The 24115-nt window shown below is 59.0% G+C and overlaps 1 protein-coding gene across 1 annotated transcript in view; it reads right to left on the bottom strand.

Moving 5' to 3' along the window:
- Window positions 1-11402, bottom strand: part of Prex1 (phosphatidylinositol-3,4,5-trisphosphate dependent Rac exchange factor 1) — a 139051-nt gene extending 127649 nt beyond the window's left edge. The window contains exon 1 of the mRNA XM_077109198.1: window positions 11098-11402. Within this exon, the coding sequence (XP_076965313.1) occupies window positions 11098-11322 (225 nt within the window). The 5' untranslated portion in view covers window positions 11323-11402. The remainder of the gene's footprint in view (window positions 1-11097) is intronic.
- Window positions 11403-24115: the final 12713 nt, after the last annotated feature.

The raw sequence follows: 24115 nt of genomic DNA, 5'->3' as shown, positions 1-24115 counted from the left end.
AGGGAGACTCTGTCTCTAAATAAAACACAAAATAGGGCTGGGGTATGGCTCAGTGGGCGAGTTCGATCCCCAGTACCAAAAAAATAAATAAAAGTGCACCATCAAGGGAGAGGGGTGCATCATGGGAAAGGAGGGGTACACCATCAGGCGAGGGGGGTGCACCATGGGAGAGGAGGGGGTGTACCATCAGGGGAGGGGGTGCACCACGGGAGAGGAGGGGTGCACCTGGGGGAAGATGGGTACAACATGGGGGAGGGGTGCACCATCAGGGGAGGGGTGCACCATGGGAGAGGAGGGCTCGACCCACCAAGAGGCGTACCACACAGAACCATCTCTGGGGTGCCGGGTTAGAGCGGGACCTCGTGCGTGCTAAGCACTGCTCCACCACTGAGCTGCACCACAGCCCCCACAAAGATCGTAAAACACAGCACTAAACATGCAGGTTAAAGACCGACAGCAGGAGATGCCACCGCCCTTCAGCGACTGCAGAAGAGGTGGACAGCAGGGCTGGGGGAGACCGGGCCATCCCAGCCACCCTAGCCACCCTCGACCTGGACAACACGCGGAGAGCCTGCCACCTGCCAGCAGAAACACTCTGCTCAGACTCACATGGAAGAGTCGGTCAACCAGCGGACACGGGCTCGTGGACCAAGGCTCCGTCCACTTCATAGAGCTGGACACCCGCGGGGCCTCCTCTCCGCACACGACAGAATTCAACTGGAAACCACCACCCGCTAAGTCATCCAGAAAAGCCCCAGTGTTTGGAAACGGACCCATGAGGACAGGCCTCCTTGCTCCACAGCCCACGCATGGAGTCAGCGGACACCAGCGGGCAGCAGCCCCACGCCAGGTCCAGCCCAAACCCCGGGTGGAGGGGGACAAAGAGGGGCAGGAGCTCAGCTCATCCTGACCAAGCCAGTGGCAAAACACTCCAAGAGAAGCAGGGGGCCCATGGGCCTCGTCAGAGAGGCCGGTCCTGCAAGGGAGGAGGCTGCGCCCTTCCATGCACCACAGTCCATCTACTCAAAATGAACCCAGCTCACTCCACCCACCCGCAGGGGCAGCCATTCTGGGTGGGCCAGAGAGGAAACAAGCAAAACACCGCGGTCAGAACACAGCCTAGGATCGGGCAGTCCTGGATTCAAACCATTACCGACCAGCCTTGGTAGACCCTGAGATACCCCAAGAACCCTGCCCTCCTACCTACATGCCCTGTGGGCTCCCTTTCCCCTTCATGTCACTACTGTGCATGGGAGCTGAGGTGTGCTCAGCTAGTGACTCGTAACTGATAGACTGCGGGACTAACAGAGAGGGTGTCTGCAGATGTGATCAAGGTCTCAGACCAGCTGACTTAATCAGGTGAGGCCTTTAAAAAATAACTGGTGGGGGGCCCTGATGGAGCTCGGGGCTAGCATGCTTAACAAGCATGCACGAGGCCTGGACTCAACCCCAGGACCAAAAGAGAGAGAAAAGATAACCAGTGGGGGAGGGGGAGACCAGGGTGGGAGGCGGGACCAGGTCCCCCCAAAGGGAAATTAGAAGCAAGAGATTTACCTGCTAGCTATGAAGTGGCCATGCTGTGAGAGGGCCACACAGCACACCCTGGGGACAGCCCCAGTAGGTGACAATGATCACCAGCCAACAGCCAACAAGAAAGGGGACCACAGTCCTACAACCACAGGGAACTGGGTTCTACATGTGACCGGCAGCAGAGCACCCGAGCCCAGATGAGAGCAAGGCGGCCACCAGCTGGCCTGCAGCCCAGGAGGTCCAGAGGGCACCACCTCTGCTGTGCCCGACCTCTGACCCACAGGGGCCTCCAGGAAGCCGTGCTGATGTGAGCCTCCGCGCCAGCCAGCAGTGAGGCGCTGAGCAGCCAGGGGCCGCGAGCACACTGGCCCCACCTCACCTCAGGCGAGTGGCCTCGCCCTGCAGGGTGGTCTGCGCACCAGGGCCGTGGCCATGGGATGAAGCAAGATGCGTGGCAGCCTCCCCAGCAGGTGGGCTGAGCGCTGGGAGCAGTTCCAGCTCCAATGACAGCCCCCGGGGCCCCGCGCCCACTGCCTCCAGGCTGCCACCTGTCTAGATGAACTTGGCTGCTCAGTTCAACCCCAGGAAGGAGCAGGTGACGTGCTATGACCATTCCTGTGCAGAAAGAAGGAAAGCACCAAGAAGCTAAAGCAACCTGAAAATAAGACCCCTGTCCATCACCAAGGCCAGACCCCATGCCAGGCACTGAGCCACGCCCCAACCCACTTTACAGGCAGTAAGTCAAGGCCCAGAGGGGGCAGCTCCCAGTCCAGGGTCACACAGCAGACCCTCACTCTGACAGACTGGCCTGGACCCTCACACCTGAGCACCATGCCGCATGGAAGAAAAGTCTCCTGCACCAAATCCCCTCGACCCACACACCTCTGGTTATGTTGGAGAGCAACAGACTACCTTATCTTAGTCCTAGGTTCCCCAAAGTCTGCACAAAAATACCTCCAGTTACGTAATTCAGACAGTCACATTAGGTGATAAAACACAAGCACGCATACAGGAAGTGGATTCTCCATTCGACAAATACTTAATGAGCGTCCACTATGTGCCAGGCATCGTTCCTGATACCAGAGAGACAAAGCAAATGGAGAGTTAAGAGTCCCCATCCTGGTGGAGCTGAGAAAGACAAAGCAGAAACAATCAAGCAGAAGCCCCACATGCCAGCCGCTGGGAAGGAGCACTCGGGTGGGAGACAGACGTGGCAAGGTGCTGTGGTGGGTGTCAGAGAGGACAGGGTCAAGGGCACGCTGTTAGCCACAAACCCGCAGGAGGCCAAGGAGCGGGCCTGGGCTGCTGGGGGAGCAGGCTGGAGCGGGGAGAGGCCCCGGCAGGCAGGCGCACACGTGGCGCACTTCTGAGCCAGGGCAGGAGTCGCAGGAGACCTGGGATTCCACGGTGGAGGCCGCGACTGCCTGGCTCAAAACACGGAACGCGCACTCCGAAGGGGCCAGGCCACAGCATGCAAGGCCATGGGGCAAGGCCACAGCGTGCGAACCGCTTCTCAGTTTTTAAAACTGTAAGAAAGAAAAAGTAACAAGAAGGGCGCAGGGAGAGGCCAGCAGGACGGGTTCTAACTGGACCAGACCCGGGGCACCGGGACAGCAGAGCAGCCCGCTGTGGCGGCCTGGGCCACTTCCAGACAGTGTCCCTGGACATGCGGCCCCACCTCTCGGCCCTCAGCCTTCCTGCCCGCAGAGTGGGTCTGCATAGCCCTCCGCGCCCCACGGGGGACAGGTGTTGCTGTGACAGCTGAGAGGAGGGTGGGGTCAGACAGCTTCTAATCAGGCAAATCCACTTCCTGAGCAGAGAGCTGGGTGTCTCCCCGTCACAGGAAGCAGGGGCCACCCCACACCCACAGCGGCCTCTGGTTCACACCCTGCCCACCAACGGCCGAGCCCTGCCTGGGTGTGGCAAGCTCAGCTGGCCTCCTCCAGGGACCCTTCCCCATCACCTGGTGACACAGGACCGTGGGAGGTGAGACCCAATAGGGGACAGAACCAGCCCCAGGTCACACAGCAGGCTAGAGGAAGGCAGGGGGGTCCCTCCCTCCTGGACAGTGTCCAAGCCTGGGGCAGAGGGGCTCTGGGACCTGAGAAGCCCCATGCAGTCCTGGCTTCTAGGCCACAGGTGGACCTGCCACGGCCCTGTCGAGGACCCCCGTGGCCCCTCACACCCCGGGAAGGAAGCCAGGCTGCTCCCGGCACGAGGCCCCGAGCCACCCTGCCAGCTGCACCCAGCTCACTGCCCCGTCGTCCCCTTCGGGCACCTGGCCACCTAAAGCTCCTCCACCAAGCCGAGCATGACCCTGGCGCAGGGCTGGCCCTGCCTGGAGCTCTCTCCCTCTCCACCACCAGCCCCTCCTCCTTGGGACCCAGCTGGACACCAGCTCCCCAGAGAGGCCTCCCTGACCACCCCACCTGAAGTATCTGTCACCACCCTTGTCACCGACATGTCCTCAGCTTATTTCCTTCCGGGTGCCCCCACCCCAGCTGCATGGGCTTGCCCAGTATGCGACCACCCGGGCCTACTTCCCCATCTGCAAAGGGGACACAACAGCGACGTCTGCTCAGAGGGCTGTTGCAAGGGACCAGGGAGGTGGCCACGCGGAGCAGACGGCAGAGCACGGCACACAGGGCCTCCGCTGACGTCATCACTCCGTCAGCTCAGGTGCAGGCCGATTTCTGTGCTGGCTGAAGGCTCCACCAGGGCAGGGACCAGGCCCATCCTGACCCAGCTGGTGCCAGGCACCAACCTGCACTGGCACACGGCATCTGCCTACTGTGCACTCACTGGGCGAACCAGGGAGCACCCGCTGCCACACTGGCTGCGATCTCAGCCTCACCCTCCAGAAGCTTCTCACAGAGGCAGCCCACCCGCCCCAGCAGGAAAAAAGCACAAGACCCTGAGTCCCCGAGGCGGAGCCACCTGCTCCCACCAGCCATCAGTGCCGCAGTCAGGCCAGCCTGCACCCGCCCGCCTCCCTGGCCCAGAGTCAAGGGATCGGCTGTCAGTCCAGCCCTGGGGAAGGGACCCAGCAGTAAACACAGACAGGGCAGCGGGCAGACTCCCTTCTGGCCCTGGAGGAGCCGAGAAAACAGAAACAAACCCGGCAACTCGGGAGGCTGAGACAGGAAAGTCGAAAGTTCAAGGCCAGCCTCCACAACTTAGCAAGACCTCAAGCAAATCAGTGAGACCCCAAGCAACTCAGTGAGACCCCGAGCAACTCGGCAAGACCCCATCTCAAAATTAAAAATCGAAAGGGGGCTGTAGTTCCAAGGAAGAGTGCTCCCGAGTTCAATTCCCAGCACCTAAATAAATTATAAATAAACATCAAAATCTATACAGCCCTGCAAGGCTGGGACTCCCTGCCTCCTGGAGTCCCAGCCTTGGCTCAGGGACACAAGCGTGACCCACATTTGGCTGCGCTTGCTCCTTGAGGCAGACCCCAGGAGGACTACAGTCAGGTGGGGCAGCTGGGGAAGGGGGGGACACACACAGAGGCTCAGGGCTCGGCCAAGGTCACAGAGCACAGAGCTGGGATCTGACCCAGGTGCAGCTCTAGAGTCTCCTGTGTTCTAAACCCTGAGCTGGGGAGCCGGGCCACCGCAGGGTCTACTGGAGCAGACACTCATGCGCACAGGTTCCACGTGCTGCTACAGGGGCTGAGGCAGAGCCGGTGGGTGAAGGAGTGGCCACAGCTGGCAGCACCCTGCACCCACCCGGGGTACCTGCCATGTCTGCCGGCAGTATTGATTATCCCGCGGGGAGGCCGCCCTGGCATTTACATGTGGAGACCAGGGCACTGCTCATGGCCTGCCAAGCACAGGACGCCCAGCCTGAAAGTCCACAGAGCTGGGGAAAGGGGCACCAGGGGACTTGTCCCATCTGTGCCACTAGAGCTGGAAATGCACTCCGCAGAACCTCTCTAAGGGGGACTCTGGGTCTGGCTAGGACATAAGTGCCCAGAGCAGGACTGGCTAGCTCTGGAGTGGGACCACTGACTAGCTACAGAGCCGCTGCCTTAGCCCGGGCCAGCGCTCCCTCCTCCCTGCAGGCCACAGCCTATCCCACCTGCAGGACGAGGACATCAGCCCAGCGACCCATCACTTTGCTCACAAGATCTGTGTTAACTCATCTCTGGGGCAAGAATCAGCTCTGACCACACCCAGTGCCGGGGAACAGGCTGGGGGACACACCCTGGTCTGAGGGTCAGCCCACCTCGTCCCACCTGGAGGGCATTTCCTGCTGGGGACAAGAAATCACAAAACTCAGGGAAGTGGTGCCCCCCGCCTGGCCTGCCTCATAGATCAAACCACCCGACCAAGCTGGGGGCGGAGGAGGACGTGGGCCTCTCCTGGGGAGGGCCCAGCCCACAGGTGCTCAGCTCACTGGCCTGACAGAGGGGCACTCCACAGAAAGAGGTGCCCTGAGGTCTCACAAACCAGGAACACCAATGCCATCCATCTCTTCCTAAAGTGACAGATAAATGGCTGCCAGGACAGTGTGAAGGGCCCCAGTGTGCGCCTGGACACCCGGCTCATTCAGATGCTGGCACCGCGTCTCCGCTGCCTGAGGACAAGGCCCACATCTGCCCAGCGAGGGCCGTTCTCACGCACAGCAGGTGCAGGGGAAATACCTGCCCACCAGAGGACCTACCAGCTTTGTGGGTGACCTGTCCACAGCTGTCTGCCGTGTGCACACAGAACAGGGCCCCCCTCACCCACTCGCACATGGTTGGTTTATATTATGATTTGTTTTTAGTTGTAGGTGGACACAATCTTTATTTATTTATTTTTATGTGGTGCTGAGGATCGAACCCAGGGCCTCACACGTGCTGGGCAAGCGCTCTACCTCTGAGCCACGTCCCAGGCCTCGCACTTGGTTTTTATCATCAAAACATTTTCGTGACTTCCTGGTCCAGGCTCCCTGGCAACCTAAAACTGAGATAATTTGGATCTTGGCTTAATTATTGCCCACTCGAGCATCTGGACAGTCTCCCAAGGGCAGTAATTTTGCTCCTGAGCCCAGACTCATGTCAGAGCAGTTCAGACCAGTAGAGAAGCGTTGGCTATGCAGCCAGCTTCATCAGGCTGTGTGATCTTAGAAAAGTGACCTGGCCTCCCTGTGTCTTTGTCTCAATTGTAAAATGGGAAGCACAAGAACATGTGTACTTCTGAGTCGATCCATAGGAGATGCCTTGCCCAGGGTTTGCAAATGTATTAGCAAGTTATTGTCATCATCGTTGTATTCATCTCATAGCTGTGCCAAAAGTGACACTTCTTTCTGTTGGCGTTTCTTTTTAAATAAATTTGTACACATATGCATTTTATAGAAAAGGGATATTTAAAAATTCAAAGAAAATTTAAGTAAAATTTCTTTGCACGTTTTTTCCTTTTTCCCTCCCCTGGCCCTTCTCCGTGTGATGCTCATCGCTCCGACCTCTTCAAGCTCTTGAACCTTACAAGTTAAGGTCATGATCACTGATTCCTTTCCAAAGTGGATCTGCGTCCCCCGCTTCATACCCCTGTGCCAAGCACCAGCACGTGAAAATCCCCCCAGTCACTAGGTGATCTTTCTGACTTGGTGACTTTAGAATCAAAGATGTGCCCTTGCCAGGCTCCTGGGTGAGACGGGGAGAGCAGAAACTTCTTAAAGAAAAAAAAAGGGACAAAGCAACACTGCAGCTTCTGGTTTGGGCAGCAGAGCTCCGGACCGTGGGCCTCCGCCCTCCAAAAGCAGAACCAGACGCTCTGGGAGCTTCCTGCTCAGGTCTCCGTCCCACAGCGGCCAGGCCAGCCAGTTCCTTCTGGGTGCCTGGGAGCAACAGGTCTCTGTCCTCAGCCAGGGGAGCCATTCAGAGGCTGCTGACGGCCCCACCCATGTTTGCCCTCTTCCTGTCCCTGCCCAGCTGGCACGCCCACCGTGGGGCCCTCAAGCCCCTGGCCCTGAGCCTCCCCTCACAGGCAGGGACTCCCAAGCAATCCCACCAACTGGCAGAGCCCAGACTCAATCTCCTCCTGAAGCCGGAGTCAGGAGCCCCAAAGAGACCTCATGTGGCCCCCACTGCTGCACATCCCCAAGAAAGCCACCAGGCACCCCAGCACCCCAGCACCCCATGTGCCTGGCAGCATCCTGGGGTCTCTGACCTCAGGCTCACCCATGCTGCATGACACCCCGGTGAGGCAGGGCGCCCGTGGCACAGACCAGGAAACTGAAGCACACCGCAGTGGGCCATCTGCCCGGGTGGCCTGCGGTCAGTGTGGGGGACAGGGTTCGCACAGCAGCATCCTGGCTCCGGGGGGCCACCCACAACTCATGCTGAGAACAGACCCGGGCGCGGAGGAGACAGGCGGCCTGACACACTTCACAGCTGCACCCACTCTGCGGAAGACAGACAGGCATCACAGAGGGGAAGTGACAGGAAGGGGCCCGAGAAGGTGAAGGTCACACGGGCTGGGTTCCAACCCTGTTCTGCCTCCCTAACAGCTCTTAGGCCACGGTCGGCCCTTACTGTAAGCCGGATGTGGCAGGGGGGCGGCTAGGGACATGGGCACTGGGACCCGCAGCAGGGGCGGACCCCAGCAACTCTCCAGGTGACCAGAGCAGCTCTCTGCCTGGGTTTCCTCATCTGTCACGGGGAAGAGTAAACAAGCTCACAGGTGCAGGGCCCAGTGGGGAGCAAGTGTCTGTCACCATCCTGCCTGGCGCTGTCCACCAGCACACAGGGAGTGCCCCACGCGGCCAGGCTTCCAGAAAGCGTAACCCAGGGTCCTGAGTCAAGTCCCCGGCACCATCTCCCTCTGTGGTGTCCCCAAGCCAGATGCAGCGAGGTCCAGCACTGAAGGAGGGGGGAGGCAGGGAATCTCCAGAGGAACTGCGGAGCCAGGCCTGGGACCACGAGATCGCTGGTTCCTGCGGCCTGAGGGGGTCAAAAGGAAACTGGCTCCAAGCCCGTCTTCCTTCAAATCCTCAGACCAGCTTCCTCCAGGTAGCCCTCCCTGACCACCTGCCCCACTCCTCTGTGCGATTTGCTCAGCCATCACATAACAGCAATAACTAGTGTCTTACAGCCTGGCGGGCCCTGCTCCAGGGGCTTTATACTGACTTCTGTAACTGACTTATCCTCTTATAAAACTGTAACTCAGGACCTATCACCACCCCAACAAATAAGGAAAACAAGGCTCAAAAAGACAACACCAGCTTGCCTGAGGTCACAAGGCCAAGGACTCCACCTGGGCAGCCTGGCTCTGGAGTCCGGCCTTGGACTTGGATTTTGGTTGGTGGTGGTGGGTTTTGCTTTTTGCAGTCCTGGAGATTGACCCAGAAGCACTCTACCAGCAAGCTACATCCCCAGCCTTTTTATTTTTTATTTTGACACAGAATCCCACTAAGTTGTTGAAGCTGGGCTCAAACCCTCGATGCTCCTGACTCAGATTCCCAAGATGCTGGACTACAGGTGTGTGCCACCACACCTGGCAAACTTGGATTCTGTCACCTGGGCTGGATGTTGCTCCTCGAGGGCCCAGGCCTGGTTTCCCCACCTCTCCCACAGCACTCAGGGCAGGCTTCGTGCCCCTGGCACACAAGAAGGCCAGGGTGGCCCTGTAAGGCCTGCCTCTGCCACGTGGATCTGAAAGCAGCCAGGGACAGCCCTGCAGCCCTCCATGCCAGGAGGCAGGGGATCCCTTAGCAAGTGTAAAGGCTGAGGGGACAGAGGGCAGCAGGAGACAAGCATAACCCGCAGGCCACCAGCCTGCTGCCAGAAGAGCCCTGCAGTGCTAAGCCCCAGGTTCCAAGACGAAAGGCCACCAAGGGGCCATTCCCAAAGGGCAAAGGAGAGGCCCCTGGCTCCCAATCGTCTGGCTGCTCAGGTTACACAATCAGTCTGCTCCTGGCACCAGCTTGGGGGCACACAAAAGGACAAGGCAGCAAAGAAAACCAGGTGGGGAAGACGAGGCAGAAAAGGCTTTGCTCAGAGCATCCCGGACACGGTGTGCAAGGGACCCTTTCTTCCCTGTTTCTTTCATATCAAGAATGTTGACTCCAATCAATTTCCATTATTCCAGCTTCCTGGGACTCCACATGTGGACAATCTAAAACCACAGTTAACACAACACACTCTATATCTGGTCTGAAAAGAACGGCACCATCTCAAGCAAGGGCGCGGGAGGGAGCAGTATATTTTCTTTCCCATTAATATAAAAATTGGTTTGTTTCCTGTTTCTCTTCCAGACTAAGGAGCAGGGAGTGGCTCAGAGGGAGAAGTGAGGAGTTCCCTAGAATCTGACATTGCTTAGCAATGCCAAGGCTGTCTGCATCTTTAATTCAGAAACTGCCAGCTTCAAATGAAGAAACTCGTGCGTGTGCGTGCGTATGAGAGAGTGTGTGTGTGTGTGTGTGTGTGTGTATGTGTGAACTGTGACAGGGAGAGATGGGAAAGACTGCCAACCTGCCTTATTCATACAGTCATTTCTAGAAGGGTCCTTTGGCCAAAGGGCTTGCAGTACCTGTGCACAAACCCCTCCCCCTAGTCAAGGGCCTTTCACAGGGCGAAGGGCTGCAGGGCTCCAGCATCCCCGAGTGGGAACTGTGCTCTCACACAGCCTCCACTGCACCCCCATCTCCCTGGATGGTCCCTCTTCACCCCAGAGACAGGGGGCTGCCACCAGCGCGGCACCAGCCCTCCCTAAACCAGGATTACGACTTCCTAGAGCCGAGACCGGGAGTAAATGAGGACCCAGCAGGAGGCACGGAGATTAAAGCCCTGGAGTCTCTAACTTCCATCCAGGCTCGGCCGTCCCACCCCCACCACCCCTGGCCACTTTTCTCACTTCCTAGGAGGGTAGGGAAGTGGCCTCTTCCTCCCCCGCCCCCCACCACCAGAAGAAAAAAGAAAGGGAGCTTAGAATCCGAGTTTCAAGCCCTAGCCGGGACTGCCCTGGTGGAAGCCCAACATCCCCAACTTAACCAGCTGTGTGATCCCGGGCAGGTTGTCCAACCTCTCTGGAGCTCAGCTCTCCCAATCTTACAAAGAGGTAACAAGCCGCCCCTCCTTCATGAGCCGCTTGCAGAGGTTAAGCCTGCTGAAGACACACGTAAGGTCCCGGCCCACGGCGAGCGCTCCGCTGCTCTTTCACAGTGTGGTTCTGCGGTGTGGGATGGGAGGGCAGTTCAGAGCTTCGACTGGGAGCCCTCGGGCGCGCCGACCGGGACCGACCCCTGGGGCTCTGTGGATCCCCGTGCTTCCTCCGGGTTTCATCCCCTCACCGGCGCGGGGGACGCCGGACCCCGGGGCTTGGGCCATCTGTCCCACCGAGCAGTCGCGGGTGCACCGCGCGGCGAAGTTGTTCCCCGGCCAACGCGGCGCTGGCCGGCGGCGGCGCGGAGTCCCCGCGCCCCAGCCCGCGGATGGAACTCATTTTAAACTATGTGAAAGGCGCGGAGGGGGCGAAAAAGACAAAAGGGCAGCGCGGCGGGCCCGAGGCGACCTCGGCGCGGCGGCCGGGCCACAGGTGGCGGGGCGGCGGGGCGGCGGGGCCGGCGGCGGCGACTCACCGACTGCAGGAAGCGCAAGGTGCCCACGTAGTCCCTCTCGGTGCCCAGGATCTCGTTGAGGACGCAGAGGCGGAGGCGCAGCTGGCGCTCGGACTCGCGGGCGGCCGCGCACGGGCCGGGGCCGGGGCCGGGGCCGGGCGCGGCGGCGCCGGGGGCCCGGGGGTCGGGGTGGGCGCCGTCCGCGGCCCCGTCGCCGCCGGGGTCGCTGCCGCTGGGTCCCTCCATCCTCCCGGCCGCGCGCCGCTGCTTCCCGCGCCGAGCTCGCGCCGAGGGCTCAGGCGTCCAGGCGCCGCATCCCGGACGGGGCGCGCGGGCGGCCGGCTCGGAGCGGCCGCGGCGGCGGCGGGGGCGGGGCGCGGGAGGGGCTCGCAGACTCGGCCGCCGCCGCCCCCGCCGCCAGGGAGCGTCTGCCAAGTGCCACGCCGCGCTCCCGCCGCAGAGGCGCTCGGCGCGCGCGGGCCCCGGAGGCGCGCCGCGCGCCCGGCGCCGACGTCGGAAGCTCAGCGGGGCGCGCGCGGGAACCTCCGGAAGGGCCCGCGGAGCCGGGGAGGCGGGGGTCCGGCTCCGCGCCCCGCCGCGTGGCGCCCCCGCCGCAGGCTACGCGCGACACTCCCGAGCGCGGGCACACGGCGCAGGGCGGGCGGAGAAAAGGCGGGCGGCGACAGTGACGGGCGAGCTGCCCCAGCCAGCGCCCCCGCCCCACGAGCGTCCCCGCCGCCCCGGGACGGAAGAGGGCAAGAGGGGCGGCCACTGCAGGGAGGTGACACCCGGGCCTTTTGGGTGCCCTGGGGCCTGCCACGACCTTGAGCAGCTGGCTCTCCTTTCTTTCCCTTTCTTTTTCTCTCTTCCCTCCTTGTTCTCCGTGTCTGAACTTCTCTGCTCCAGGACCCTTGCCCTTCCCACCTTTCCCAGAAGACATTGTCCCCTGCCCCCTCCTCCTCCCTTGCACCCCACCGGGATAAGACCTTGGGAAATCCAGCTTCTAGTCTAATGTGACCTTGATAATAAAAGGAACCACTTGACAGGCAGGTGAGGAAAGAGGGGGCCCAGGACCCAGAGCCCCCAGGCTCCACCCAGCCCCTCCCTGGCTAACTGCTGGCCAGGCTGGGTCCAGCATCAGGGTCCTCAGTGTTTCCCTCAGTGCAATGGGAGTAGCGGTGGCACCCAGCTCCTAGGGCCTGTCGGTCAGTGGGAAGTACTTGAACAGCTCTCAGCACCTAGAAAGTTCTCTGCCAGCTTTTGTTCTTAATCACTACTGCATTTGTGACCTGCCCTTGGACCTGACCCCTCTCTGAGCTGCCCATGCACCCCTAACCGCCCAGTTGCAGCTGAAGACTGTATTTTCTCTGAGGTAGATCAGCTGAATCACGTAATAGCCACCTCTGAACTATAATCATCTTCCGGGCAGGAACATTATTGCTTATTTATCTCGGTTCCAGATGCCTAGGATTGTTCTCCCGGTGGCCTCAGGGTAGACAGACACGGCAAGTGCCTACAGACACGGGAGAGAATGGTGACTTCTGCCCTCCCAGAGCAGGTGCATCCCATCTGGCCATGGGGTGCCCGAAGGTGTACTGAGGAAAGGGTGTCAGTGGTGAGCCCTCGGGTGTGGGTACTGGAACCAGTGTGTCCAAAGGTGGCTGGCCTTTTGTTCCCTGGATTCCTCACAGAGTGGTAAAGGGCTCTGGAACAGCTCTGCTGTGTGACCTTGGGGTGGTCCTAATGCCTCTCTGAGCCTCAGTTTTCCAGTTTGTAAAGAGGGGGTCTGGGAGACCACAGTGTACACATGTCAGAGCTTCTTAACCTTGCCTTGTTGACGTTTGAAGTCAGATAACTCTTTGTTGTTGGGGTACATCCTGTGCCTGTAGGACAATAGGCAGCTTACTGTACCTCCTAGAGGCCAGTAGTGTCCCCCCCCCCCACTGTGGGAGACAAAACCAACCCCAGACACTGCCCGCTGTCCCCTGGGAGACAGAATTGCCCCCCCCCCCCCCGTCGAGAACCACTGATAAAGAACCTTACACAAACTGTTGGCACACAGTAGGTGCTCAGCGGATGTCAGTCCCCTTCTCAGCCAGGGGAGGGCTAGTGTCAAATTCATACCGAAATCCCATGTTTCGTGGAAGAATTGACCCACGCCCCCAAAAAGAATGTCTGGACCTTCCCACACTGTGACTGAGTCCTCCTGGGCCTGTGCCCGTGTCCTGCCCACCCTCTCGCTCCCTGGGTTCCTCTGGGATTTTTCCCCATCCTCCTCTGAAAGATGATACAGCTTTTAATCAGATGCTTAAGGCTTGCCGGTGCCGTGGGCCTCCTCTGTGAACCGAGATCGTCAGGGCCTCCGTGGAAGGTTGCTGCAGGATCCCTGAGTAATGCAGAGAGCCTGGAGTGCGTGGGGAAGGGCTGAGTGCTGATCCATTAGGATGCATTTGGCTGCAAGGAGGAGAATCGGGCTACTGATGGCTTAAGATAGGACATTGCTTATTTAGGCAAGAGTCTAGAAGAGGTGTATTCCTAAGGTGGGTTCAGAACTTGGTGACGACATCAAGTCCTCCTCTGACCCTGCTGTGCCCATCACGGAGGCTTTTCTCCCCAGGTTTGGGGCCTCAGAGTCACAAGATAGCTGCTGAAGGGCACCATTGCCTTCTCACACAGCAAGTCCATGGCAGGAAAGACAAGGACAAAGGCCCTGCTGACTGCCCTGTGCCTGTCTTATCAGGCAAGAGCCTCAAGGCCCCAGCAGGTCAGAGCTGGGCCATGTGGCCACTCTGCATGTTCCCTGACGGAGAGCAAAGCCTGCCACCATTGACTTAGATCAGACCTGCTTCATTCCTGGGCCGTGGCTGCCAGAACAACTCGGGGCTCAGGCCCACAGAGGATGTGCTGGGAAACAGGCTCAGGTCACTGTCCCCGGGCCTCGTTACTCAGGGTACCCACTCTTGCTGGGATCAGTGGGTCCCCAGCTAATCCTAGCACAGAGCAACTCCACAGGCCCAAGGGGGGCTTTCTTTCCCTGTCCCTGCCTCAGTCTTGACCTCTTTCTCTCTCTTCCCCGTCACCCCAGCCACCGTGCTCCAGGACTCTGGTGGGCAGCCCCTGGGTCCCGGGCGTGATCTATCAGGGAGGGCTGGGGCCAGGCTGTAGCCGGAAAGTCATAAAACAACAGTGAGGTAGGAAAAGATGAAAAAGGAAAGGAGAAGCCCGGGCTGGGGGAGGGGAGAGTGCTGACAGGAGAGGGAGAGTCTCCTGGGGACAATTTTAGAGCCCGTTGCCACGCTCCTCACTCAGGCTGGGAAATGCCGATGCGTTTGGCTTCACGTTGTGTTTCACATTGTGGGGGAGCAGACTCCGCTGCTTGGCAACTTCAGTCAGTTCCTTGTTCCCGACCAGACCCTGTCAGGTCCCGTGGCCTTGGGGACTGCGAGCCTCTCCCTCAGCTTCCCCAAAAAGAAAAGTTGATGAAGAGGAAGCAGGGGGTGGGGAGGGACCTTTCCCCAGGTGCCCAGTGAGCTGCTGGCTGCCCAGGGCGTCAGTCATTTTCCACATGCCAATGCGTTCTTGGTGGATCGAGCTCCCCACCCCCACTCCGAGCACCTAGAACAGCTTTCTGAGAAGAGGGAAGTGGCCCCACTGGCCTTGGAACTGGACAGAACAGCTGGACAGCGGAACCCAAGGCTGATCACACGGACCAAGCTTCATTGCTTCAGATGGAAATATAATTCTGCTCCAGATGTCAGTAGAGCCGCCTCTGACTGCCCGCGTCAGCCCCTCTTCAAGCCGGGCACACATGGCCCACGCCTGTGATCCCAGCAGCCCAGGAGGCTGAGGCAGGAGGATCCCGAGTCCAAAGCCAGCCTCAGCAATGGCGAGGCACCAAGCAACTCAGTGAGACCCTGTCTCTAAATAAAATACAAAATAGGGCTGGGGACGTGGCTCAGTGGTCCAGTGCCCCTGGGGGAGGGAGGGAGGGAGGGAGGGAGGGAGGGAAGGAAGGAAGGAAGGAAGGACGGACCCAGAGATACGTGGTTCCAGATCTGACTGGAGCTTGATAGATGTCAGATGAAGCTGGAATCCAGAGCTTTGCCAAATCATATTGGTGCCACAGAACACTGGGAACGAGCTGGGACATTGCCCCTCCGTCATTGGCCGTGCCTGCTCAGCCAATCCGTGGACAGTCTTGTGCTCTGGAGACCAGCTGCTGGGTTCCAATCCCAGCCCGACCACGTCCTAATTGTGTGGCTCTTACGCAGGTGACTCCACCTTTCCAGGCCACGGTGATCCTGGTCTGTAAAACGGGGCAGAAGAGTCCCTCCCTCACAGGGTCGTTGTGCAGAGGAAAATACTTCCCAGATCCAAAGTGCTTCCAGTGCTGCTGGCCCTTGGTTGATTGTCAGCTGTTCTGAGCAGCGAAGCCAAGATGCCCAGAGTGTGCTGGCCACTTGGGTGTGAGACCATCAGGGAGGACAGTGCTGACCGATGGAAGATGCAGAATAACAGAGGGACAGAATCTGTAGCTGTGATGTCACCGAGCTCCTGGATTAACCCACGTGGAACCGCCTGCCCCTGGACCTGTTGTGTTGTAACGTTCCTTGTCATTTAAGTCACTTGAAACCTCAGACAGTTCCTTATCCCCTGACGAGACCCCACCAAGATGCAGCAAAAGCCTCCTAATCGCTGTCCATCCCCTTCTGTGGATTGCTCCCCACTTAGAGCAATGATCCCCGTATGGACAGCCGCGCGCACACCCCAGTTTGCCTGAGACAGACAACCCCGCAGCAGGCTGTTGTCTCAGCATAATTATTAATAACTTCCCGGTTTGGAACATATGGCCACCGTCCTTCCACAGAAGCTCTGCTTCTGCTTCTCTTTTAAGATGCAGATGTCCCAGGGGGTGCCATCTCCACCGGGTCCCTTTCCCAGTGGAGCAAGGACCCAGGGTTCATAAACCGAAGGTCGGGTTGGGGGGTAACGGAGAGGAAAACCGCTCAGAAAGACAGTGGTGCACAGAAGGTGAGTTCTGCACGTGAGTCGAGGGCAGAGATCGACCTGGATGGTGCGTCTTGAAATTCGCAGCCAGCAAGGCCAGATGGTTTCTGCAGACACGCTGGACACACACTCATGTGTCTGGGTTTTTCTTTCTTTCTTTTTTTTCCATTCTGTTTCCTGGACTGAAAGCACAAAAGTAGGGCCGTCCAGTCCCAATCCAGACACCTGGCAGTGCCCACGGTGACTGACTGGGAGCCGACAGTGTCCTCTGGGCCAGCAGAAACACAAACAGCCACACCCTCTCCAACGCCACTCGGGCTGCGGCGGCTTCCAGATTTCCAGCGCGAATCCCATCCTTAGCGGACAGCGGGGAGTGCCAGCCACAGTCATGCTCCCTGGGAGTGCTCCCCGTGCTCAGGCGCCCCAGACCCGCCCTGAGCTCTCGCCCCGCCTGCCCTCCATGGCAACTGTGATGGCGGCCATCCCTGGTTTGCTGATGAGAAAACAGACAAGAGCTGGGGAAAGGTCACTGCATGGGGACAGAGGCTAGAGGGCGTCCACTCCAAATAGTGAGGATTCTGTGCAGTGGAAGTTCCTGTCCTCATGTTGCACCCAAGTAGAAGCCACCTAAGACAGTACGGAGGCCCCGCCGGGTGGGATCCCCCGCACTCTCCAGCTTGGGGCTTCGCCCATCTTCACCACGGCCAAGATGGCCACTCGGGCGCCACAAACCAGCCAGCAGGAAGAGAAAAAGGAAGGGACGGGACGGCGGTCCTGCGGAGGAGTGGACACTTTCATGAGTCATTCTGCTCCCGCCTCCCTGGTCAGAAGTTGGCCACCCTGGTGTGTCTGACCTGAATCCAGGCCACAGGGCTCTGCCCCGCAGGTGACGCAGGTGGGCTGAGGGAATCCTGTCCCCGCACGCTGGGGCAGTGCCAGGCGGGAGGCTGAGGCTGAATGAGGGAAGGAATGAGCTAACCCCAGGTTCACGGGCTCCCGGTGGAGAAAACCCTCCCCATGAACGTGTGGTTCCCCCCAGGCTCCAGGAGACCAGCGAGCAAAACAGATGAAGCCCGTCAGCGCGGCGTCCGGGGGAAGAGAGTCCGTCGGTAGAAACCGTAAAAAGGCCGGGTCCACCAGGTCAAGGACAAGAAACAGTGGGATGACCGGGAGGGCTGGGGCGGCATTCCAGGGGGCGAGGAGGTGACATCCCCAGCAAGAGGTAGGCCTGCGGGAGGCCAGCAGCACAGGGCAGGAGGCTGGGGCGGCCAGGGAAGGCAGCAGGAGGCCAGGGAACAGCCCTGTAGGTGGCCACCAAGAGGCGGGAGGCTCTCAACAGGGGAAGGACTCTGCCTGAGGTGCCAGCAGGATCCCGGGGCTCCCCGGAGACAGGCTCCCGACACTCAGGCTCCACACCAAGAGCAGGGGTGAGGGCTGCCCACCCCTGGCCTGAGCAGCCAGGACGCGACGCTGAGCCCTTGCTGACATGCAGACATGACAGGCAGCTCCGTCTGCGTCTGCCCCTCTGCCTGCTGTGCCGCTTTGCCGCCTTTCACCAGAGCCCTTCCCGGCCCTCAGTGCTCTCAAGATGACGGTTTAAAACAAACGATCCCGTCTCCCTCCAAAACTGACTTGGAATCAGACCGGTTTTCCCGCCAATTTGTGGATGGGGGAATCTGACCACTTCACTCTGCACAGTGACACCCAGGAATAGGAGACGGGCCAGGTCAGAAGCGGGAGACCCTTGGGGAGGGCACGCGCTGACCGAGGGGCGGGCTCCTAAGCCCAGGGTGGAAGAGGTCACAGGCGACTCCAGGCGTGGGTCTGAAGGCCTGGAAGGCTGGGCTGGGCACCCACCAGGACGGGACCGCGTGGGTGGGGAAGATGGGGGTTGGATGTCAACTTAGATGTCCGGGTGGAGGCGCTGGGTGGGCTCGGGAGCGGTGGCCCAGACACGTCACCTTAGCATCCTCAGGAGACAAGGACAGCTGAAGCCGCGCCTGGGGGAGAGGCGGGGAGGGCACGTGCTGGAGAAGAGAACAGGCGAAGCCCGGCCACACGGCGTCCAGGGCTGGGCAGGCCGTGACCCACAAGGACAGGTGTCGTGACGGTCACTCCCAGCTGCTCACAGAGCTCCCTGGTTGCTTTAGGATAACTGGACGGGGCAGCGGTCCCTTCCCTCAGAGCCTCAGCTTCCTCCTGGGGCAGATGAGGACATGAGGAGCCAGGTCTGTCTGCCAGGTCTCCGCGGGACACTGGGGTCACAAGACCTCACAGACCCCAACATGCTCGAGAACACGGGAACAGGGCTCCCTGCCCACCGTCGGGGTTAGTCCTCAGAATGTGGGCCTGATGCCGACTCGGGGAACACGGAGGACGGCGGCGGGGAAGCCTCCCCCAGCTCCACGCAGCAGCGGGGACTTCAGAATCAGCGCTGAGCTAAGAAGCCAGGCAGGAAAGGGCCCTTAGTGGATGATTCCATTTACACAGAGCTCAAAGCCTTGTTGGACCACAGCGCCCAGGGTGTGCAGGGGTAGCAGATCTATCAGGAAAGGAGGGGAGCACCGGCCTCGAGACTCAGGGCCTGAGGGGTCTGCTATCTGGCAACTTCTCCCTTTGATTTTTAGTGCTGGGGAAGACCCAGGGGTGTTTTACCACTGAGCTGTTTCCCCAGTTCCTTTAATTTTTTATTTTATTTTATTTTTATTTTTTGAGACAGGGTCTGGCTAAGATGCTGAGGCTGGCCTCAAACTTGCAATCCTCCTGCTTCAGCCTCCTGAGTCACCAGGATCACAAGTGTGCCCGCAGCCGTATCCGGGGCAATGTTCTATTTCTTCACCTGCATGGTGTGTCATGGGGATTTTTGTGTTGTTTTATGCTTAAGCACTTTTGTCTATATTCTGTTTCCCGATTTAAAAATGCATCAAAAGCCTTAAAAATAAATACATACAAGGGCTGGGGTTGTGACTCAGAGGTAAAGCACTTGCCTAGCATGTGTGAGGCACTGAGTTCGATTCTCAGCACCATACATAAATAAATGAATAAAATAAAGCTCCATCAACATCTAAAAAATCATTTAAAAATAAATACATACGTACATGCATACATACACACGCACATTCATGTCCCCTGACTGTTTTCATTCTGGTAATCTAAACTACAGAAATAATCACTCCGTCTGGCAAACTTTAATGCACGAAGATGTTCGCTGCAGCATCATTATAATAGCCCTGTGTTCTCACCAGTATCAAAGACTGAAATCCCGCATGGCGTGTCTGCAATGTGGAAAATTATTTAGCCATTGGAAAGTCTGCCCAAAGACTACTTCATGGAATAGGAAAAATGCTCACGATCAACCAGGGAAATGGGGAGGGAAGGAGTAGAATATAAATCATATGTTCTAAATTATTAAAATAAAAACTTCCAATAAACACATTACACGTAGACTGTGATCCCAATGTATGTATATACGTGTGTACGTCTGTGTGTGAGTACGTGTGTGTGTGTGTGTGTGTGTGTGAATAGCAAGAGCACTCACGTTAGGGAATGGAATAGTAGTATCTGTTCTCCTTATACACTTTTTTCTTGCTGGTGCTGTTTGTGCAGTGCTGGGAATTGAACCCAGGGCTGCTCGACTGCTAAGCCACATCCCCAGCCCCTGTTATTTTTCATGTTGAGACAGAGCTTCACTAAGTGGCTTAGGGCCTCACTAAATTTCTGAGGCTGGCCTCAAACCTGGGATCCTCCTGCCTCAGCCTCCAGAGCCACTGGGACTACAGGAGTGAGCTCCGTGCCAGGCTGCTTGGCTTGGCTGTGTGGCTTCCCCCTCTCGACGTGGACAGCAGATGCACCAGGCAGAGGGCCACCCTCCTTCCCCTCTTACTCCTGCCTCCCTGGCCCGCCCCACTCCTCCGCTCCCTTCTCCCACAGACACCCACGCGGGGATATTTCCAGAGTGTTCTCTCGTCCATCTGCCATACATTTGTTTGGATCTACGTGTATCCAAATAGTCGTGGTAAAAAGCACATAAAGACGGAGACGTTCTGCTTTTTATGTGTTTCTCCATTCTTACACCCCGGCACCCGAGCTCCCACCTCTTCCCCCTGGCCCTGCGTTGGTGAGGTCGCCGCGCTGCTCTGGGCGGTGGGACTCGGCCGTGTGGGGGGTGCACAACCCCCTCAGCCACGGCGCTGCCCCGGGGGCTTCCTTCTGTTCCCGGGCAGCTGGGGGCCCACCTCCGGCCTCCTCCGCAGGTGAAGGGGCCCGGGAGCTGGCCCTGGGCGCCCGCGGGGGAGGCTGGTTCCTTGGCGCTGGCCCTGCAGCCTCCTCGCGGCTCCCCCTCCTCCTTTCCCTCCTAGCTGCTTGGGACGATGACCCCTGAGTGGCTTCATGGTGGCAGAGGCCACGGGTCTGAATGCTGCCTGGGGAGCAGATGGCAGGCCAGGCCGACCCCCGGCCCTTGTGCGGCAGTGACCCCCCGTTGGGTGTGGGCCTTGGGTCCACCGTCACCATGGCCAATGTGAACTTGAAGGCCCGTGTTCCCCTCTTGCCCGCCTCCCGCTGACCGTGTTGCCCCAGCGCCCTGGAGCGAGGCCATCGTGAGCCTCCACAGTGTCCCTGTGCACCTGTAGCAGTAGGGAGGCCACAGCCAGAGGCTGCGACCCAGAGGCCCTGGTGTTCAGGAGCCCCAGGGCACACGCCTGCGGGGTCGGCAGGGTGGTGGTCACTGGGTCTCCCCTGGCGCCATCCCTTGGAGGGCCCCGGCTGTGGCTCTGGTGGCCTGGCCTCTGACGCTGGCTCCTGACCATCCTTGGGATTCTGAGTGTGCCCTTCCCTGTCAACAGGACTACGAGGACGAGTTCTGTCGCGCCCAGTGGCTGACCCTTGTCATCTGCTTGACCAGAGCCCAACAAGGGGCGGATGGTGCGTATTTTTGACTTTATGGATCACACAGTTTCTGTGCAGCCCAGGCTGCGGTGGCACCGTGGACACAGCCAGGGGCAATATGCAAATGAGTGGGCGTGGTCACGTTCCAATAAAACTTTATAAAAACAGTGGCCACGGGCTGTGGTTTGCCCATCTCTGAGCTGAGAAAGAGGTGCCCTCTCTTCAAGTCTGTGTGGTAGTTATGCCTCGTTTCCTGTCTTAGTTCCCAAGCAAGCACCTTTCTTTGTCCACGCAGAGGGGGCCACACAGCCTCACACCTCCGCAGCGGTCAGCAGTGGACAACCTGCGCCACAGAACCAGGGCCAGAGGAGTCCAGGCCTGGCCCCACTGAGCCCCCCTCCCCCCACGGTGGTAGCCCCCACCAGCCAGGCTTTATCCCACGTCCCTGGTGGCATCAGCTTCTTGCTGAGGAAGGAGGGCAACCGTGGGGGCTCCGTTCTCAAAGGCGAACTGTTCCGGTGACTGATCCATCTCTCCCTCCCGGAGCTTTCATTTGTCCAGCAGAACGGGCCTGAGTCAGGCTCTTGTGGAGCGCTGTTTAAAATGCAGGCGAGTGTCTGCCTCCGACTGCAGACTCGCCAGGACTGGGCGCCTGGATTCCAGCAGCGACCTCGGGAGCTGTCCAGGGCTGGCCAGGACTCCCGCCCTGGACGTCAGACCCGACTCAGAACAGGGGGAAGAGGGTGCAGGGTGGGCACAGCCACAGACGCGGTACCCCCCAGCACCTCCCCTTCTTCCAGGACCTGCCGCAAAGCTGATCTCGAAGGCCAGCTCCGAAGCTCTGCGCTCGGATTTGCGAATCCGAGGGACCCTCTGCTGACCACGCTGCACCTGGACGCCGCTCCCGCAGTCCCGCGGAAGTTCCCACGCTGCTCCTTTCAATCAGTTGGTGGCTTTCTTTGTGCAGCGTGACGTCGTTCCACGTGGGCGACTGTTCTACGCCCCCAGCCTGGTCCCACGGACAGAGCCGATTCCAGAACCGTGAGAAGGTGCCAGAGCTCCGCCGCGTGGTCCTTGGTGAACGTCCCCAAGTTCACGTGCTGGACCTCGGTCCCCACGTCAGCGTTGGGAGGCAGGGCTCTGTGCTTCCCAGTGGATTCAGGCTGTCACCACAGGAGTGAGCCAGGTGTCCTAAGTAGATCTGTCATCAAAGCAAGCTTCTGCCTTCTTGAGCCAAAGGACTTTCTGTTCTTTATGAAGTACCCAGCCTCGGGTATTCTATTATAGCAGCAGAAAATGGATTGGCCATCCTCAAGGAGCATCTGTTGAATAATGATGGAGTGTTTGTTTCCCATCCTGCCTAACTCCCCGTCCCCTGGGCTGGGCGCTGAGGGTTGAACCAGAGCCCCGGCATCCTAGGCCAGTGCTGTGTCCCTGAGCTACATTCTTAGCCCCACTCCCCTTAGCTTTGAAACAGGGTCTCCCTACGTTGCCTAGGCTGGCCTCAAACTTGTGGTGATCCTCCTGCCTCAGCCTCTGGAGTAGCTGGGATTGCGGGTGTGCACCATGGGGCCAACCTTTGCCTAATCTTAAGAAGCTCCACTCTCCTCCCAGGAAGACACCTCTTAGGTCAACCTTAACTCTCTAATTTCCACATTCAGAACTCCATCCCTCAAGGTGCTTTTCCATATTGTCAAGGATCCTTAAGATGCAATGGCAGAAACCCAACTCAGACCAGTTCAGGCAAAACAGGGAATGTATGGGTGCATCTAAGTAAAATGTCTATTCAGCTTCAGGCACAGATGGATCCAGGTGCTCAAAGGGACTGCCTCTTTGTCCAGGGTCTGTCTTGGAAGGCTGAATCGGATGGGCCAGGACGGGGACATGTGTCAATCACCGACTGAATGACCAGGCCTGACCCGGGTGTCTCCCGCTAGCAAGGAAGGGTGAGTCCCACCGGAACCTTATGGACTGAGGGTGAGTACGGTGGTCCCCAAAGGTGAACTGGGGCCTCAGCACTAGAAGAGGGGGCTGGGATGTAGCTTGGTTGGTAGAGTATCCGCCTGGCATGTTCGGAGCTCTGGGCTCAGTCCCCAGCACCACAAAAAAAGAGGGAGAAGAAGAGGAACAGATGCTGAGAGGCCACGCCAAGGCCCGGAGAGGCTCCTCCGCGTCTCCCTTCGGACCCTCACTCTGCCCCTGGAGGGCAGCGGTGCCGAGCTGCTCCCTCATCGCGCCCCTCGGTGGCCCCTCAGTATGCGGGACGAGGGAGGAAGCGGTTCTCAGAATCCAGATGACACTGGGGCATGGAGCCGGGCAGCCAGAGGGGACGCGGGCGCGGGCTCCAGGGAGACCCTGGTTCCACCGCAGCTGCTCCGATCGCGGTCCTGGTCTGGACCTGGAATCCCTGTCCAGCGGCCGCTCCGCCTCCCTCATCTCCCTGTAGCACTGGGCAGCGCTTGGCTCACCTCCCCTACAGCAGGCTCCGCAGAACGGCGAGGTGCCCCCCCCCCCCGTTTCCTGGCCCTGCCACTTCCTGGTACCTCCCCAACAGCAGAAGCTCGCTCAGGCTTTATCGTCTACACCCACAGAAGACACCATGGTCACAAAAGCACAGTTCCCCCTCGCCCTGTGGAAAGCCCAGGTTTGACCCGTGTGAGGTCAAACTGGAGAGAAGGAACCTCTTCCTACTCCCCAGAGGGCAAATCTCTATGTCTGAGCCAATCAAGGACATTTCTAACCGTTAGGATTTGATGGAAGTCTACGGAAAGCTTCACGGAAATTTTTTTCCCTCTTGAAACAGAATGGAGGGAAAGAAATTGACCTCTTGTGTTCTGACCTGTGGATGCTGCTGTGAGAGCACAATGTCTGGAGATGTGGCAGCCATCTTGGGTCCATGAGGAGAGACTGTGCCATCCCAAGAAAAGATGGAAAGAACCTAGATGTTGGACACTTGCCGCTGAATTAATCAGCCAACCCTAGGACTCCTCTATTTCAAGGCATTGATTACGCCACACTGGGTCTGGTCATCATTTCTGAGTGGCCAAGCCATCTTGTTGGATGCATCCTGCATAGGGTCAACTAGGCAGAAGCTCGCCTCCTGGCATGAACTCCTCAGCATCCCTCCAGACCCCTGGGAGGCACT

Source organism: Callospermophilus lateralis, chromosome 3 (genome assembly GCF_048772815.1).
Source record: "Callospermophilus lateralis isolate mCalLat2 chromosome 3, mCalLat2.hap1, whole genome shotgun sequence".
NCBI lineage: Eukaryota > Metazoa > Chordata > Mammalia > Rodentia > Sciuridae > Callospermophilus > Callospermophilus lateralis.
Note: the sequence above shows the minus strand (reverse complement) of the source record. Positions and strands in the feature narration are given on the sequence as shown.